The sequence below is a fragment of the Octopus bimaculoides genome, chromosome 29 (genome assembly GCF_001194135.2).
Source record: "Octopus bimaculoides isolate UCB-OBI-ISO-001 chromosome 29, ASM119413v2, whole genome shotgun sequence".
Taxonomy (NCBI): Eukaryota; Metazoa; Mollusca; class Cephalopoda; order Octopoda; family Octopodidae; genus Octopus; species Octopus bimaculoides.
Genome location: NC_069009.1, coordinates 475,846 through 490,201, shown reverse-complemented (window position 1 = coordinate 490,201; position 14,356 = coordinate 475,846). Strand labels below are relative to the sequence as shown.

The following is a 14,356-nucleotide window of genomic DNA, read 5'->3' as shown; positions in this document are numbered from 1 at the left end:
TATATATATATATATATAAAATATAAATATAAATATATATATATATATATATATATATTATATATATAGTGTAAAACGACCGTGCGAAGGAGAGGTAACCAGAATGGCTCCTTTAGTACATTGGATGGTCGATACAAATAAAATATGAAAACGGATAAATGAGTATAAGTGCCAGAAGGAAAAGAGAGACACAATCGGGTAGAATGTTTAAGACAAGACTTTATTGATAGGTTAACATGTGTGTCTGTGTGTGCGTCATGTATACATAATGTGTATGTGTGTACAAACATGGATGTATGCGTGTGCGTTAAGTACAGAGCATTGAAAGAGTCCATAATATGATGTTAGAAGAATGTTCAGACACAAGGATGATAAATACCAGTTCGTAGTCGATGTACACGATAGTTGAGATGCTGTATCAAGAAGTTGTGGCTGCAATGCAGAGCCGGTTGAGGTACTGTCGTATAAGAAGTTGTGGCTGCGCTGCAGAGCAGGTTGAGGTACTGTCGTATAAGAAGTTGTGGCTGCGATGCAGAGCCGGTTGAGGTACTGTCGTATAAGAAGTTGTGGCTGTGATGCATAGCCGGTCTTTTGTTACAGAAGGTTGTCACAGGTTGTATTTGCTGTTAACCATGGTGAAGTAATTCACAAACAGTGACACACACATATATATTGGTGAAACTGATGTTGATAACATCAAATTTGAAGAAGAAAAAAAACTCTGTCCTTTAGCAGACAAAACAGTCACAATTGTTTTCATGAAATAAATTTTGATATTGAAATCATTACACTTGTGTGTTGTGTTTGAATACTCATATGGTTGCTGAAATAATCTATCATTGTGATAGCTACGTTAAATCATTCTCTTGTAATAATCTCTTGACTAGTCACAAATATATTCATACTGGAGGAAAACCACATCACTGTGATATGTGTGGTAAATCATTTTCTGAAAATAGCACTTTAGTTAGTCTCAAACGTATTCATACATGAGAGAAGCCCTATCATTGTATTATCTGTGGTAAATCATTCTCTCAAAATAGTCAGTTGACTAATCACAAACGTATTCATACTAAGGTAAAACCATATTGTAATACCTGTGGTAAATCATTTTTGGAAGTCAGTCACTTGAAAAGGCACAAACGTATTCACGCAGATAAAAAGTCATATTCTGACAACTGTCATGAGTCGTTATTTCATAACAGTTGCTTGACCACATGGTTCCAGGTTCACCTTGAGCAAGTGCCTTCTACAACAGCCTCAGTTTGACCAAAGTCTTGTCAGTGGAATTGTGTTGTGGAAGGATTCTTATTTCTTTATTGCCCACAAGGGGCTAAACACAGAGGGGACAAATAAGGACAGACAAAGGTATTAAATCGATTATATCGACCCCAGTGCGTAACTGGTACTTATTTAATCGACCCCGAAAGGATGAAAGGCAAAGTCGACGTAGCGGCAGACGAAATACCGCTAAGCATTTCGTCTGGCATGCTAACGTTTCTGCCAGCTCGCTTCCTTTTGTGGAACGATTCTGACCACTCAACAAGGAACTAAAAGTGGACTGACCCATTGCTATAACGAACTACAAGCAATTAGTAAGTAGTTCACTGAGAGTCGTTGATTGACGAGTCTCATGCAATAGTAATCGTATTGCGTTATGTAAATAATTATTTCCTCAAGCCTCGTTAAATTATATATCCAAGACCAAGATATAAAAAGTTGGTAGATGGAAATTGAAAGAAGATATCCATTTACCAGTGTGTGTTTGTCCCCTAGCTACCACTTGACAACCCTTGTAGTGATCATGTCACTGTAATTGAACGGCTTGGCAAGACACCTATAAAATACATACTAGGCTTCAAGAAAAATAAGCACTGGTATTGATATATTTGACTAAACATCTTGAAGGCATTGCCCCAGTATGGCCACAGTCTAATGAAACGAATAAAAGATACATGATTAAAAGCTTTGTATGATAGAATTATCACAACTTCCAATTAAACATACATATATTTCTCCATACCATAGAGTATGGTTACATGGTATCATTGCTCAGAATCTTTCAGATGCTAATGTTGGATCAGGTATGTAGAAGAGTCGTTCAATCTTGAACATCAAATGGCAACAGTACAGGACCAACAACAAAGTCCTGGAAAAGGCCAAAGGTCAAAGTATGGAGTCACTCATCGTGAAACACCGACTTTGATGGGAACACATGTAGCAGGAATAGAAGAGTCAAGGTTTCCAAGCCAAGTCTTATTCAGCGAGCTCACTTCGGAGAAAATACCACATGATTGGCCTCTTTGAAGATGCACTGAAAGCCACTGCTTGAGCTTAAATTGTTTGGAATACAAGCTTGAGACCAACTGGTTAGGTTCCGTCACCTTTGGAGTGAAAAATCATGAAAGCCACCAGAAGAGAAAAGGAACAAGTGAAATGAGAGAAATGTTCGACAAAATCGACCTTGTCCTCCACCAACATTACCATGCGGTCAATACCGTCACCATAAAGGAAGCAATCAGCAAAAGAGGAATTAAATTCTTGAACACAAGATAAAGCCAACGACAACGACACATGTTTAATATATTGGATGTAAAATTACAGACACTACGAAATTTGGCGTATTTGTTCTCAATACATCAGTAGAGGATCAGATTCAAAGTATGTTAGTTACTGTTGTGTATCATCGTTTAATATCTGTTTTCCAGGTAGACATGTGCTGGATGGTTTGACAGGAGCTGCATGAGGTTCCATTGTCTGTTTTCGCATGTTATCTACTGCAGGGAGCACTTCTTAATGCCAACTAATTTACATCATCATCATCATCGTTTAACGTCCGTTTCCATGCTGGCATAGGCTGGACGATTTGACTGAGGACTGGGGAAATCAGATGGCTACACCAAGCTCCAATCTGATTTGACAGAGTTTCTACAGCTGGATGCCCTTCCTAATGCCAACCACTCTGAGAGTGTAGTTTATATATATATATATATATCATCATCATCATCATTATCATTTAACGTCCGCTTTCCATGCTAGCATGGGTTGGACGATTTGACTGAGGACTGGTAAACCAGATGGCTACACCAGGCTCCAATCTGATCTGGCAGAGTTTCTACAGCTGGATGCCCTTCCTAACACTAACCACTCCAAGAGTGAAGTGTTATTTACGTTGTGCCAGCACTAATGCTTTTTACAGGACAGCATTACCAGTTCTTATTGTGTGACAGCCTCAGCAGTTCATCTTACATGGCACCATCACCAATGTTTTGACATAGCACCATCCATAGTGATTTTTCACTTGGAAGCATCACCAGTGCTTTTTACATGGCATCATTGCTTAAGTTTTTTATAAGTGAGCAACACCAATGAATTTCATGTGACACCAGTACCTGCTCTTTTTATGTGACACCATCACCAGGGCTTCACTTGTGTGGTACCATCTCCAGTGCTTTTTATGTGCCACAGCAGCAGTGCTTGTTACATGGTATCATTGCGCATGGTTTTTTATGAAGGACCAACACCAATGAATTATATGTGACAGCAGAACCTGCTCTTTTTATGTAACACTATCCTCAAGGTTTTCTTGTATGGTACCATCACCAGTGCTTTTTAAGTGACACCAGCAGCAATGTTTTTCATGTGGCCCCAGCGCCGAGGCTCTTTACATGGCATCAGCACTAGCACGTTTTTTCCTGGCATCAGCACCATCACTAGTGCATATCATGTGGCAAGGGCACCAGTGCCATGTATCTGACACCAGCACCAGTGCTTTATATGTGGGCAAAAGCACCTATGCGTTGTACACAAGACTGGCACTTGTGTTCTTTGTGTGACACCAGCACCAATGCTTTTTATATGGCACCGGCACCTATGCATTGTACATGACACTAGCACTTGCGTCACTATTTCCAGAGAATAATTTAATGCCATGTTTCTTTCATCTGTGATCTTACTTGATATCTAAATCAGCAGGTGAAAACTGTCAAATGCTTCGTAAAGTTATCCAAGCTTAATTAACCTGTGAAGTGATCATCTCGTCTACATTCCAGGCAGCGAAGACAATAAGATGTTGCTGCTAATTCCATTGTCCAAAAGAAACAGTTTTTCATAGATTTATTTATATAATGAGTCTGATGTATTGATGAATCCTTGTAATATAAATATATCATTTTCCTTTAGTGAATAATAGTTGATAAAAATATCAGAGGCACATTTGAATGAAGAAATTTCTTCTACGTCAACATAATGTAATATTCTGAAATAGGAAAAGAAGCAGTAAGATAAAGAGGATAGTTAAATGATACAATAAGTCAACATTGCAAATTTTACGTCAACACTGTCATTCATTTGGGTTGGAGATCATTCAAGCATTGAAAGACTGGCAAAGTTACACAAGTGTGCATGTACTCCTATTTCCTCCTTCATATCTTTTTGAAAAACGAATATAGGCACAGGAGTGGCTGTGTGGTAAGTAGCTTGCTTACCAACCACATGGTTGCGGGTTCAGCCCCACTGCGTGGCACCTTGGGGCAAGTGTCTTTCTACTATAGCCTCGGGCCGACCAAAGCCTTGTGCGTGGATTTGGTAGACAGAAACTGAAAGAAGCCCATCGTATATATGTATATGTGTTTGTGTGTCTGTGTTTGTCCCCTCCCCCCACAACATTGCTTGACAACCGATGCTGGTGTGTTTACGTCCACGTAACTTAGCGGTTCGGCAAAAAGACACCGACAGAATAAGTACTAGGCTTACAAAGAATAAGTCCTGGGGTCGACTTGCTCGACCACAGGCGGTGCTATAGCATGGCCACAGTCAAATGACTGAGACAAGTAAAAGAGTAAAATATTTTAATGAAATCTAGTACAAGTACGCTTCCAATGCTATGGATTCTGATTATATCAGAACTGATGATGATTTTTTTTTGTCTGAAAGTGGAGAGAAGAGTTTCAACAAACTCACTCAAGTCAGCCTCTTTTCCTCATAACATTCAGAAAAATTTTCTACAAATACACTTCAGATGACAAAAATTATGATCACATCAGAATTTCATATGGAAAAAATAATTGGTGTCCTTCTGCATATATATGCTGACACACATTACAATTCACATTTATTTTTGTAGACGTATGTGATGTGTAATAGTGTGTGTATGCGTGCTAGCCCACCAATTTGGTTTCCCATATCAAATTCCGATATAATTGTAAACTACCCCCATCTGAAAAGTATCATAATCTACATCATTAGTAATTTAGTCAGAGAAAATTTTCTTAACACATTCCAATAACAAATTCAGTGGGGCACATATACCAGAACATGGAAAATATATAACTGATTAAAGTTCATTCTTTGAACGCTAAAAAATCGAAATTACTTCGAAGGATTAACTTAATTCAGTCACTTACTGGCAGAATCATTAGCATACAGGACAAAATGCTTAATAGCATTTCGCCCGTCTTGTGTCCGCTGAGGTCGACTTTGCCTTTCATCCTTTCGAGATCGATAAACTAAGAACAGTACTGGGGTCCATGGAATCGACGTACGCCCTTCCGCCAAATTCCAGGATTTATGCCTAAAGTACTGAAGATTAGTATTATTATTATTATCTTTCGCTTACCCTGAAAAGAATGAAAGGCGGACTCGATCTCGACAGTAAGTCCTGGTTCAAATACAGCCGAGGTTGACTTAGCCATTTATCCCTTTAGGGAAATGCTGGGTCCCATGTAATCGGATCCTAAAAAATTGCTGGATCTTGGCCAACATTTGAAACCATCATTACTATTTTTAATATAACTCTAAAGTAAATCTTCGTCAACTTACCGTTTTATCAATGCCTCATTAACAACAGGACAACATTAATTAACGTGCTATTCTTCAACCGTTCTCCTCTCATTTTACTGATTAATTATGCCACATTACTCTCATTTTACCAATTAATTTCCTTTATATTAAGTGTAACAGTCGATCATAGATTTTCATAAACAACAGATCAATATTTCAGTGTGGAAGTTATTATTTAAGACGAGGATATAAATTTTCCTAATGTTCTGTTTTCGTTTCGAAATAATTACTGTAACATCGAGAGGTTCACATAATTCTGTTATTTACATTATTATTAGTAGTATTATCAACACCATTACAGCCTTAAAGTAAATCTTTGTCAACTTACCGTATTCAGATACTAGCACCGACTCCGTTAATTAATAATCGTAATTAGCTATTTTGGCCCGAGGTAGAAGTTGTTTCCCTTGATATGACTGTATTTCTTTAATTCTCCAATAGAGAGCGCTACTGACTTGTTGGATTTATTCCAGTGTTTTTTATCCCCTCATTCTGTCAATAACTTCCCTCTTCAAGATTTTTTTAAAATTCTCGCCAGATTATTTTAACAAAATGTACTTGTATAGTCTACTCTATGACCGTTTCCAGCACATATCTTGATCCCGTCGCAGACCCCGAAAGAAAGGGGCTGTCTTTAACCTATGACGTCTGCCCCACTTACAGCCCTTCCCTCTCCTTACCGATCAGTATTCTTCCACCACAACCCCCTCCTCCTCATCTAAAGATCACTGCACCTCTATTCCATTTTGTAATCATCCATTCAGTTGAGGATGGCGTTACCCTTGAGATTTTCGTAGGGTCATGGAGCCGGCCTCTCCCTACCCTTCGTGATCGGAAGAGCTAATCATCGTAGCATTCCATCCACCTATACGTTATTCGGAGTACTGATCGCGCTCACTCTATTTCCAACTGCGTTGTGCACCGAGTATAGGTTCCATAAGCTATACATAAAAATAACCAGAAACAAAAGTGTGTCGGCGTGTTGTTTATTCCTCTTCAATCAACTAAACACTGTGGAGCTGAACGCGATCAGCCACCTAAATTCTCAGACCCACTCTTGTTCCTAATCGGAAGTCCAGCTCTCTGCAGACCAGCTCATTGAGCAGCCTGCTCTAAGGGTCCTGTCTATAATCCGTCTGTTATCAATTTATGGGCAGTGCCCTACACAAGCATTCAGGGTCTCCATTCACACCTCGTCTTCGACCTGTACATATGGATCCCCCCTTCCACCTCTGGCTACTGTGACACCATGCTGAGATGTCTCTATTTTTACTGGAATATTGCTCTTTTGATTGTTTGTTGTTGTTGTTGTTGTTGGCACTCCGTCGAGGGTTCCAGTTGATCCGTTCAACGGAACAGCCTGCTCGTGAAATTAACGTGTAAGTGGCTGAGCACTCCACAGACACGTGTACCCTTAACGTGGTTCTCGGGGGTATTCAGCGTGACACAGATTGTTTCAAGGCTGGCCCTTTGAATTACAGGCACAACAGAAACAGGAAGTGAGAGAAAGTTGTGGTGGAAGAGTACAGCAGGGTTCGCCAGCATCCCCTGCCGGAGCCTCGTGGAGCTTTAGGTGATTTCGCTCAATAAACACTCACAACGCCCGGTCTCTAAATCGAAACCGCGATCCTATGACTGAAACAAGTAAAAGAGTAAAAGAATGTGTGTGTGTGTGTGTGTGTGTGTGCAAATGCATACACACACACACACGTATTTGAAGCACACAGCATAAACTATGAATTGGTTAGCATTAGGAGAATACACCCAAAGAAACACAAACAAATCAGACCTAGTGCAGTATTATGGCTTGCCAGCTCATGTCACACTGTCCCACCCATGCCAGCATATAAAAAAATGTTCACTAAAGGATGATGATGATAACAACAACAATGATGAAAACACGGAGACAAAACCAACTTCAGTGCAACCTTTTATTCATTATTCCTATTTCTTTATTCTCTTATAACAAATTGCTCAAAAATCCAGCACAATCATCTTCAGAAATCGAAGTTATTGTTGATAAACTTCCATATATACATGACTTTCATGAATTTGATGCAGACGTTATAGAAAGTGAAGTTGATAACATCAAATTTGAAGAGATAAAAAAAGCCCTGTTTTTCAGCAGAAAAAAATAGTCATAATTGTTGTAATAAATTTTAATACTGAATGGTTGCACTTTTGTGTGAATACTCACAACTGTACTGAAATGCGGTTTTGAGAGAATGATTTACCATAGATATCACAGTGATATTGTTTTATCCCTAGTATGAATATGCTTGTGATTAGTCAAGTCACTATTATATGAGAATGATTTACGACGGATACCACAATGATATGGCTTCTATCCTGTATGAACACGCTTGTGTTTAGCCAAGTGACTGTTTACAGTGAATGATTTACCACAGATATTACATTGATATGGCTTCTCTCCTGTATGAATACGTTTGTGAATAGTTAAACTGCTACTTGCAGAAAGTGATTTACCACAGATATCACAGTGATATGGTTTTTCCCCAATATGAAGACGTTGATGAGTAGTCAAATGACTATTACGAGAATATGATTTGCCACAGATATCACAATGATATGGTTTCTCTCCTGTATGAATGCGCTTGTGTTTATTCAAGTTACCACTTTCAATGAATGATTTACCACAGATATCACAATGACATGGCTTCTCTCCTGTATGTATACGTCTGTGACGTTTTAAAGTGCTATTTTCAGAAAACGATTTACCACAGACATCACAATGATATGGCATCTCTCCAGTATGTACACGTTTGTGTCGAGTTAATGTGCTATTGTTAGAAAATGATTCACCACAGATATTACAATGATATGGCTTCTCTCCTGTATGTGTTCGTTTGTGAATAGAGAAGTAATATTTTCGAGAGAATGAATTACCACAGATATCACAATGATATGGTTTCTCTCCTGTATGAATATATCTGTGGATAGTCAAGTGACTTCTTCGAGAGAATGTTTTACCACAGATATCACAGTGATATGGTTTTTCCCCAGTATGAATGCGTTTATGATTAATCAAATCACTATTACAAGAAAATGATGTGCCACAGATATTACAATATGGTTTCTCTCCTGTATGAATGCGCTTGTGATTATTCAAGTTCTCACTTTCAGTGAATGATTTACCACAGATATCACAATGATATGGCTTCTCTCCTGTATGTATACATTTGTGAATAGTTAAACGGCCACTTCCAGAAAACGATTTACCACAGACATCACAATGATATGGCTTCTCTCCTGTATGTACACGTTTGTGTCGAGTTAATGCGCTATTATCAGAAAACGATTTACCACAGACATCACAATGATGTGGCTTCTCTCCTGTATGTGTACATATGTGACTAGTCAAGTTACTTCTTCGAGAGAATGATTTACCACAGATATCACAATAATATGGCTTCTCTCCTGTATGTATAAGTTTGTGTCTAGTTAAGCCACTACTTTCAGAGAATGATTTACCACAGATATCACAATGATATGGCTTCTCTCCTGTATGCATAAGTTTGTGTCTAGTTAAGCCACTACTTTGAGAGAATGATTTATCACAGATATCGCAATGATATGGCTTCTCTCCTGTATGCATAAGTTTGTGTCTAGTTAAACCACTACTTCGAGAGAATGATTTACCACAGATATCACAATGATATGGCTTCTCTCCTGTATGCATAAGTTTGTGTCTAGTCAAGCCACTACTTTGAGAGAATGATTTATCACAGATTTTGCAATGATATGGCTTCTCACCTGTATGTACACGTTTGTGTTCAGTCAAGTTACTACTTTGAGAGAATGATTTATCACAAATATCACAACGATATGGCTTCTCTCCTGTATCAGGCTTTTTAGGTTCAGTTAAATTATTCATTATGAGAGAATAATTTGTCATATATATCACAATAATATTGATTTTTTCACTTCTACGAATATGTTCGTGTTCAGTTGAGTCCCTATTTTCATTGAAAAATTTGATGCTATGTTTCTTGATTTGTGAGCTTACTGAATACCTAAATCAGCAGGTGAAAACTGTCAACACGTTTGTGAAGTTATCCAAGCTTGTAAACCAATCACCTCCTCTCCATTCCAGACAGTCGAGACAAGAAAAATATTTTGTTATAGTTTGTCATAGATTATATTTATATAAAAAAGTTGATTTATTGATGAATGCTCCTTATAAATATATCGTCTTCCTTTAGGTGATGAAAATTGATAAAAATATCAAAGGCACATTCTGAATGGAGAAATTCCTTTCACGTCAACATGTGATATTCTGAAATAGGAAAAAAGGCAGTAAGATAAAGACGATGGTTAAACAACATCGTAATTCGACATTATAAATTTAACATCAATACTGTTAGCCATTTAATGTCAATGTTTTCAGGGGTCGGAGTTCATTGAGGTATTGAAAGATTGGTATACCTACACAAGTTTACTACACACTTTGTCGCTTCACCTCTTTTTAAAAAATGTTTGATTTAAGACTTCATGTCGCCCGACAAGAATTCCCTTCTCTTCATTTCGTCTATGTATCCATGGGCTGTGCCCTACACATCTTTAGTCTCAAAGTTCAAATTCCACCCAGTTCGACTTTCATCATTTCCAGGTAGAAAAAAAAAATACGAAGCAACATTTCGAAGAGTTTTCAAAATTTCGCCAGCTAAGCTGAATTTTTATAGGAAGCTGTTGTTGGCACTCCGTCGCTTACGATGTCGAGGGTTCCAGTTGATCCGATCAACGGAACAGCCTGCTCGTGAAATTAATGTGCAAGTGGCTGAGCACTCCACAGACACGTGTACCCTTAACGTAGTTCTCGGGGATATTCAGCGTAACACAGAGTGTGACAAGGCCGACCCTTTGAATTACAGGTACAACAGAAACAGGAAGAAAGGGCGAGAGAAAGTTGTGGTGAAAGAGTACAGCAGGGTTCACCACCATCCCCTGTCGGAGCCTCGTGGTGCTGTAGGAGTTTTCGCTCAATAAACACTCACAACGCCCGGTCTGGGAATCGAAACCACGATCATATGACCGCGAGTACTCTGCCCTAACCACTGGGCCATTGCGCCTCCACATTGGGAGCTGTAGGCTCGGATCTTTTTTTCCCTTTGAACGGCAGATCGAGAAATTAATTTTTTGTAACTTAACACTTTCAAACTTCGGACACAGCCTATTTTCAAATTCTCCTCAATATTACGGAGGAGAGAACAACGTTCTAGCTACTGGGACAGTAATAGATGTACTCTATGCATATATATGTGTTTATACATTCGTATATGTTCTTTTGGGTCTGTATGCATGTATATATGTACATCGACCTATCTACACATAGTGCGTGTGTATATGTGTCTATACACAAACACACACACATATATATACTCTTTTACTTGTTTCAGTCATTTGACTGCGGCCATGCTGGAGCACCGCCTTTAGTCGAGAAAATCGACCCCAGGACTTATTCTTTGTAAGCCAAGTACTTATTCTTTCGGTCTCTTTTTGCCGAACCGCTAGGTTACGGGGACGTAAACACACCAGCATCGGTTGTCAAGCGATGGTGGGGGGACAAACACAGACACACACACACACACACATATATATATATATATATACACATATATACGACGGGCTTTTTCGTTTTCTGTCTACCAAATCCACTCACAAGGCTTTGGTCAGCCCGAGGCTATAGTAGAAGACACTTGCCCAACATGCCACGCAGTGGGACTGAACCCGGAACCATGTGGTTGGTAAGCAAGCTGCTTACCACACAGCCACTCCTGCGCCTATATATAAACAAAACAGAGAATCGAAATAAAATATTGATAAACTTCCGTTTATACTTGTCATTATCTATACTAATGCACGTGATCACATGTAGATAATACTCCAGCAGATTCATTGGATACAGGTATCCCTTAGACGGTTGTTATAACCCATATATATATGTATATATCTATATTTATCTCTCTCTCTATATATATATATATCTATATACATATATATGAGTACAGGACATCCTCAACAGTGTAAATAACATGGGGCGAAATGAGTGACGTATGAAAAAAATGGAAGACAGGACAGTTTTCACACAGAAAAATTAACTGAATTATAGAATGATAAATATTTGTAATGAAAATAAAGTTTATTTGTTAGGCAAAAGATTACGGAATGTTTTGATACCTCACATGTCAAAATCAGCAACTCAGTTTTCGAATATATTCGTTAATTTCGTTAAAATTCCTTTATTTCTTCAAGCTTTGAAGAGAGCAGAAAGTGAAACAAGTATGTACGTGTATTTGAAATGGACATGTGTGTGTCTGAGAGAGAGAGAGAGAGAGTGAGTGACTGCATTTTGTCATATCATATACAGAAATGGTTGTCTTTAAAGATACACACTCCTATACAAGATATTACAATCATGTGGCAAGTCCCCTGTATGGGTACGTTTGTGATTAGACAAGACCCCAGTTTGGGAGAATGATTTACCACAGATATGGCTTCTCTCCTGTATGAATACATTTGTGACTAGTCAATTGACTATTTCTAGAGTATGATTTACCGCAGATATCACAATGATATGGGTTCTCTCCTGTATGAATACGTGTGTGATCGTTTAAAGTACTGTTGTGAGAAAATGATTTACCACAGATATCACACTGATATGGGTTTTCCTCAGTATGAATACGCTTGTGACTAATCAAATAGCTATTTGTAGAGTATGTTTTACCGCAGATATCACAATGATTTCGATTCTCTCCTGTATGAATATCTTTGTGTCTAGTCAACTGACTATTTCCAGTGTATGATTTACCGCAGATATCACAATGATATGGCTTCTCTCCTGTATGTGTACGCTCGTGTTCATGCAAGGTACAACTTCTAGAGAATGATTTACCACAGATATCACACTGATATGGCTTCTCTCCTGTATGAACACGTTTGTGACGAACTAAACTGCCATTTGTAGAAAATGATTTACTGCAGATATCACACTGATATGGGTTTTCCTTATAATGAATACACTTGTGACTAATCAAATAAAAATTTCTAGTGAATGATTTACCACAGATATCACAATGATATGGCTTCTCTCCTGTATGAATACGTTTGTGACAACTTAAACTGCTACAGTCTGCAAATGATTTACCACAGATATTACAATGATATGGCTTCTCTCCTGTATGTATACGTCTGTGTTTTGTCACATCACCACTTCCAGAAAATGATTTACCACAGATATCACAATAAAATGGCTTCTCTCCTGTATGAGTACGTTTGTGTTTAGGCAAGTAACCACTTTGGGCAAATGATATACCACAGATATCACATTGATATGGTTTTTCACCAGTATGAGTACGTTTGTGATGAACTAAAGCGCCACTTGTGGAAAATAATTTACTGCAGATATCACATTGATATCGTTTTTCCCCAGTATGAATGCGTTTGTGACTAGTCAAGCGACTATTGCTAGCAAATGATTTACCACAGATATTACAGTGATATGGCTTCTCTCCTGTATGTACACGTATGTGTTTAGTCAAGTCACTATTTCGAGCATATGATTTACCACAGATATCACAATAAAATGGCTTCTCACCTGTATGTGTACGTTTGTGTTTAGGCAAGTCACCACTACGAGCACTTGATTTACCGCAGATATCACATTGATATGGTTTTTCCCCAGTATGAATACGTTTGTGACGAGTTAAAGTGCCACTTTGAGAAAATGATTTGCCACATATATCACACTTATATGGTTTTTCCCCAGTATGAATGTATTTGTGTCTTGTCAAATTATTATTTTGAGAGAATGATTCACCACAGATATCACACTGATATGGTTTTACCCCAGTATGAATGTATTTGTGTTTTGTCAAATTATCATTTTGAGAGAATGATTCACCACAGATATCACACTGATATGGTTTTACTCCAGTATGAATGCGTCTGTGTTTATTCAAGTTACTTCTTTGAGAGAATGATTTACCACAGATATCACAGTGATATGGCTTTTCTCTTGTATGAATGTATTTGTGTTTAGTTAAGACTCTTTCTTTATTGAATGACTTACCACAGATATCACAATGATATGGCTTCTCTCCTGTATCAGGGCTTTTTGGTTCAGTGAAATTATTCATTATGAGAGAATAATTTCTCATAAATACCAAAATGATAGTGTTTTTTTCAAATTCTATGGATGTTTGTATTTAGTTGTGTCACTATTTTCAGAGAATAATTTGTTATGTTTCTTTCATTTGTGATCTTAATTAATATCCAAAACAGAAGATGTAAACTGTTAAATCCTTTGTAAAGTTATCCAATGTTAATTAATCTGTTAATTGATAATCTCCTCTACATTACAAACTGTGAAGACAAAAAAAATGTTGCTGTGAAATACAATGTGCAGAAGAACTGTTTCCCCATCATTTGTTGAAGATCTAATTTATAGAAAGAGTTTGATGTATTGCTGAATGCTTCTTATAAATATATGGTCTTC

General features: G+C 37.9%; 2 protein-coding genes and 1 long non-coding RNA gene across 3 annotated transcripts in view; 1 reads left to right on the top strand and 2 right to left on the bottom strand.

Annotated features, from left to right (window-relative positions):
* The window catches only part of LOC106876538 (zinc finger protein 135), a 48,887-nt gene that overhangs the window by 7,402 nt on the left and 27,129 nt on the right, over window positions 1-14,356 (top strand). The window lies entirely within an intron of this gene.
* Window positions 200-6,479, bottom strand: LOC128251257 (uncharacterized). Its single transcript, XR_008267042.1, has 2 exons — window positions 6,170-6,479; window positions 200-4,258 (listed from the first exon to the last, which is right to left on the bottom strand). It is a non-coding gene; the product is annotated as an uncharacterized LOC128251257 (long non-coding RNA).
* Window positions 7,755-12,166, bottom strand: LOC106876537 (zinc finger protein 665). Its single transcript, XM_014925121.2, has 2 exons — window positions 12,040-12,166; window positions 7,755-10,138 (listed from the first exon to the last, which is right to left on the bottom strand). The coding sequence occupies exon 2, from the start codon at window positions 9,755-9,757 to the stop codon at window positions 8,186-8,188; it is 1,572 nt and encodes a 523-aa protein (XP_014780607.1). The 5' UTR covers window positions 9,758-10,138; window positions 12,040-12,166; the 3' UTR covers window positions 7,755-8,185.

Bases quoted from the DNA above. Each gene is read 5' to 3' on its own strand.
- LOC106876537 (XM_014925121.2), bottom strand. From the start codon at position 9,757: ATGACAAATTATTCTCTCATAATGAATAATTTAACTGAACCTAAAAAG.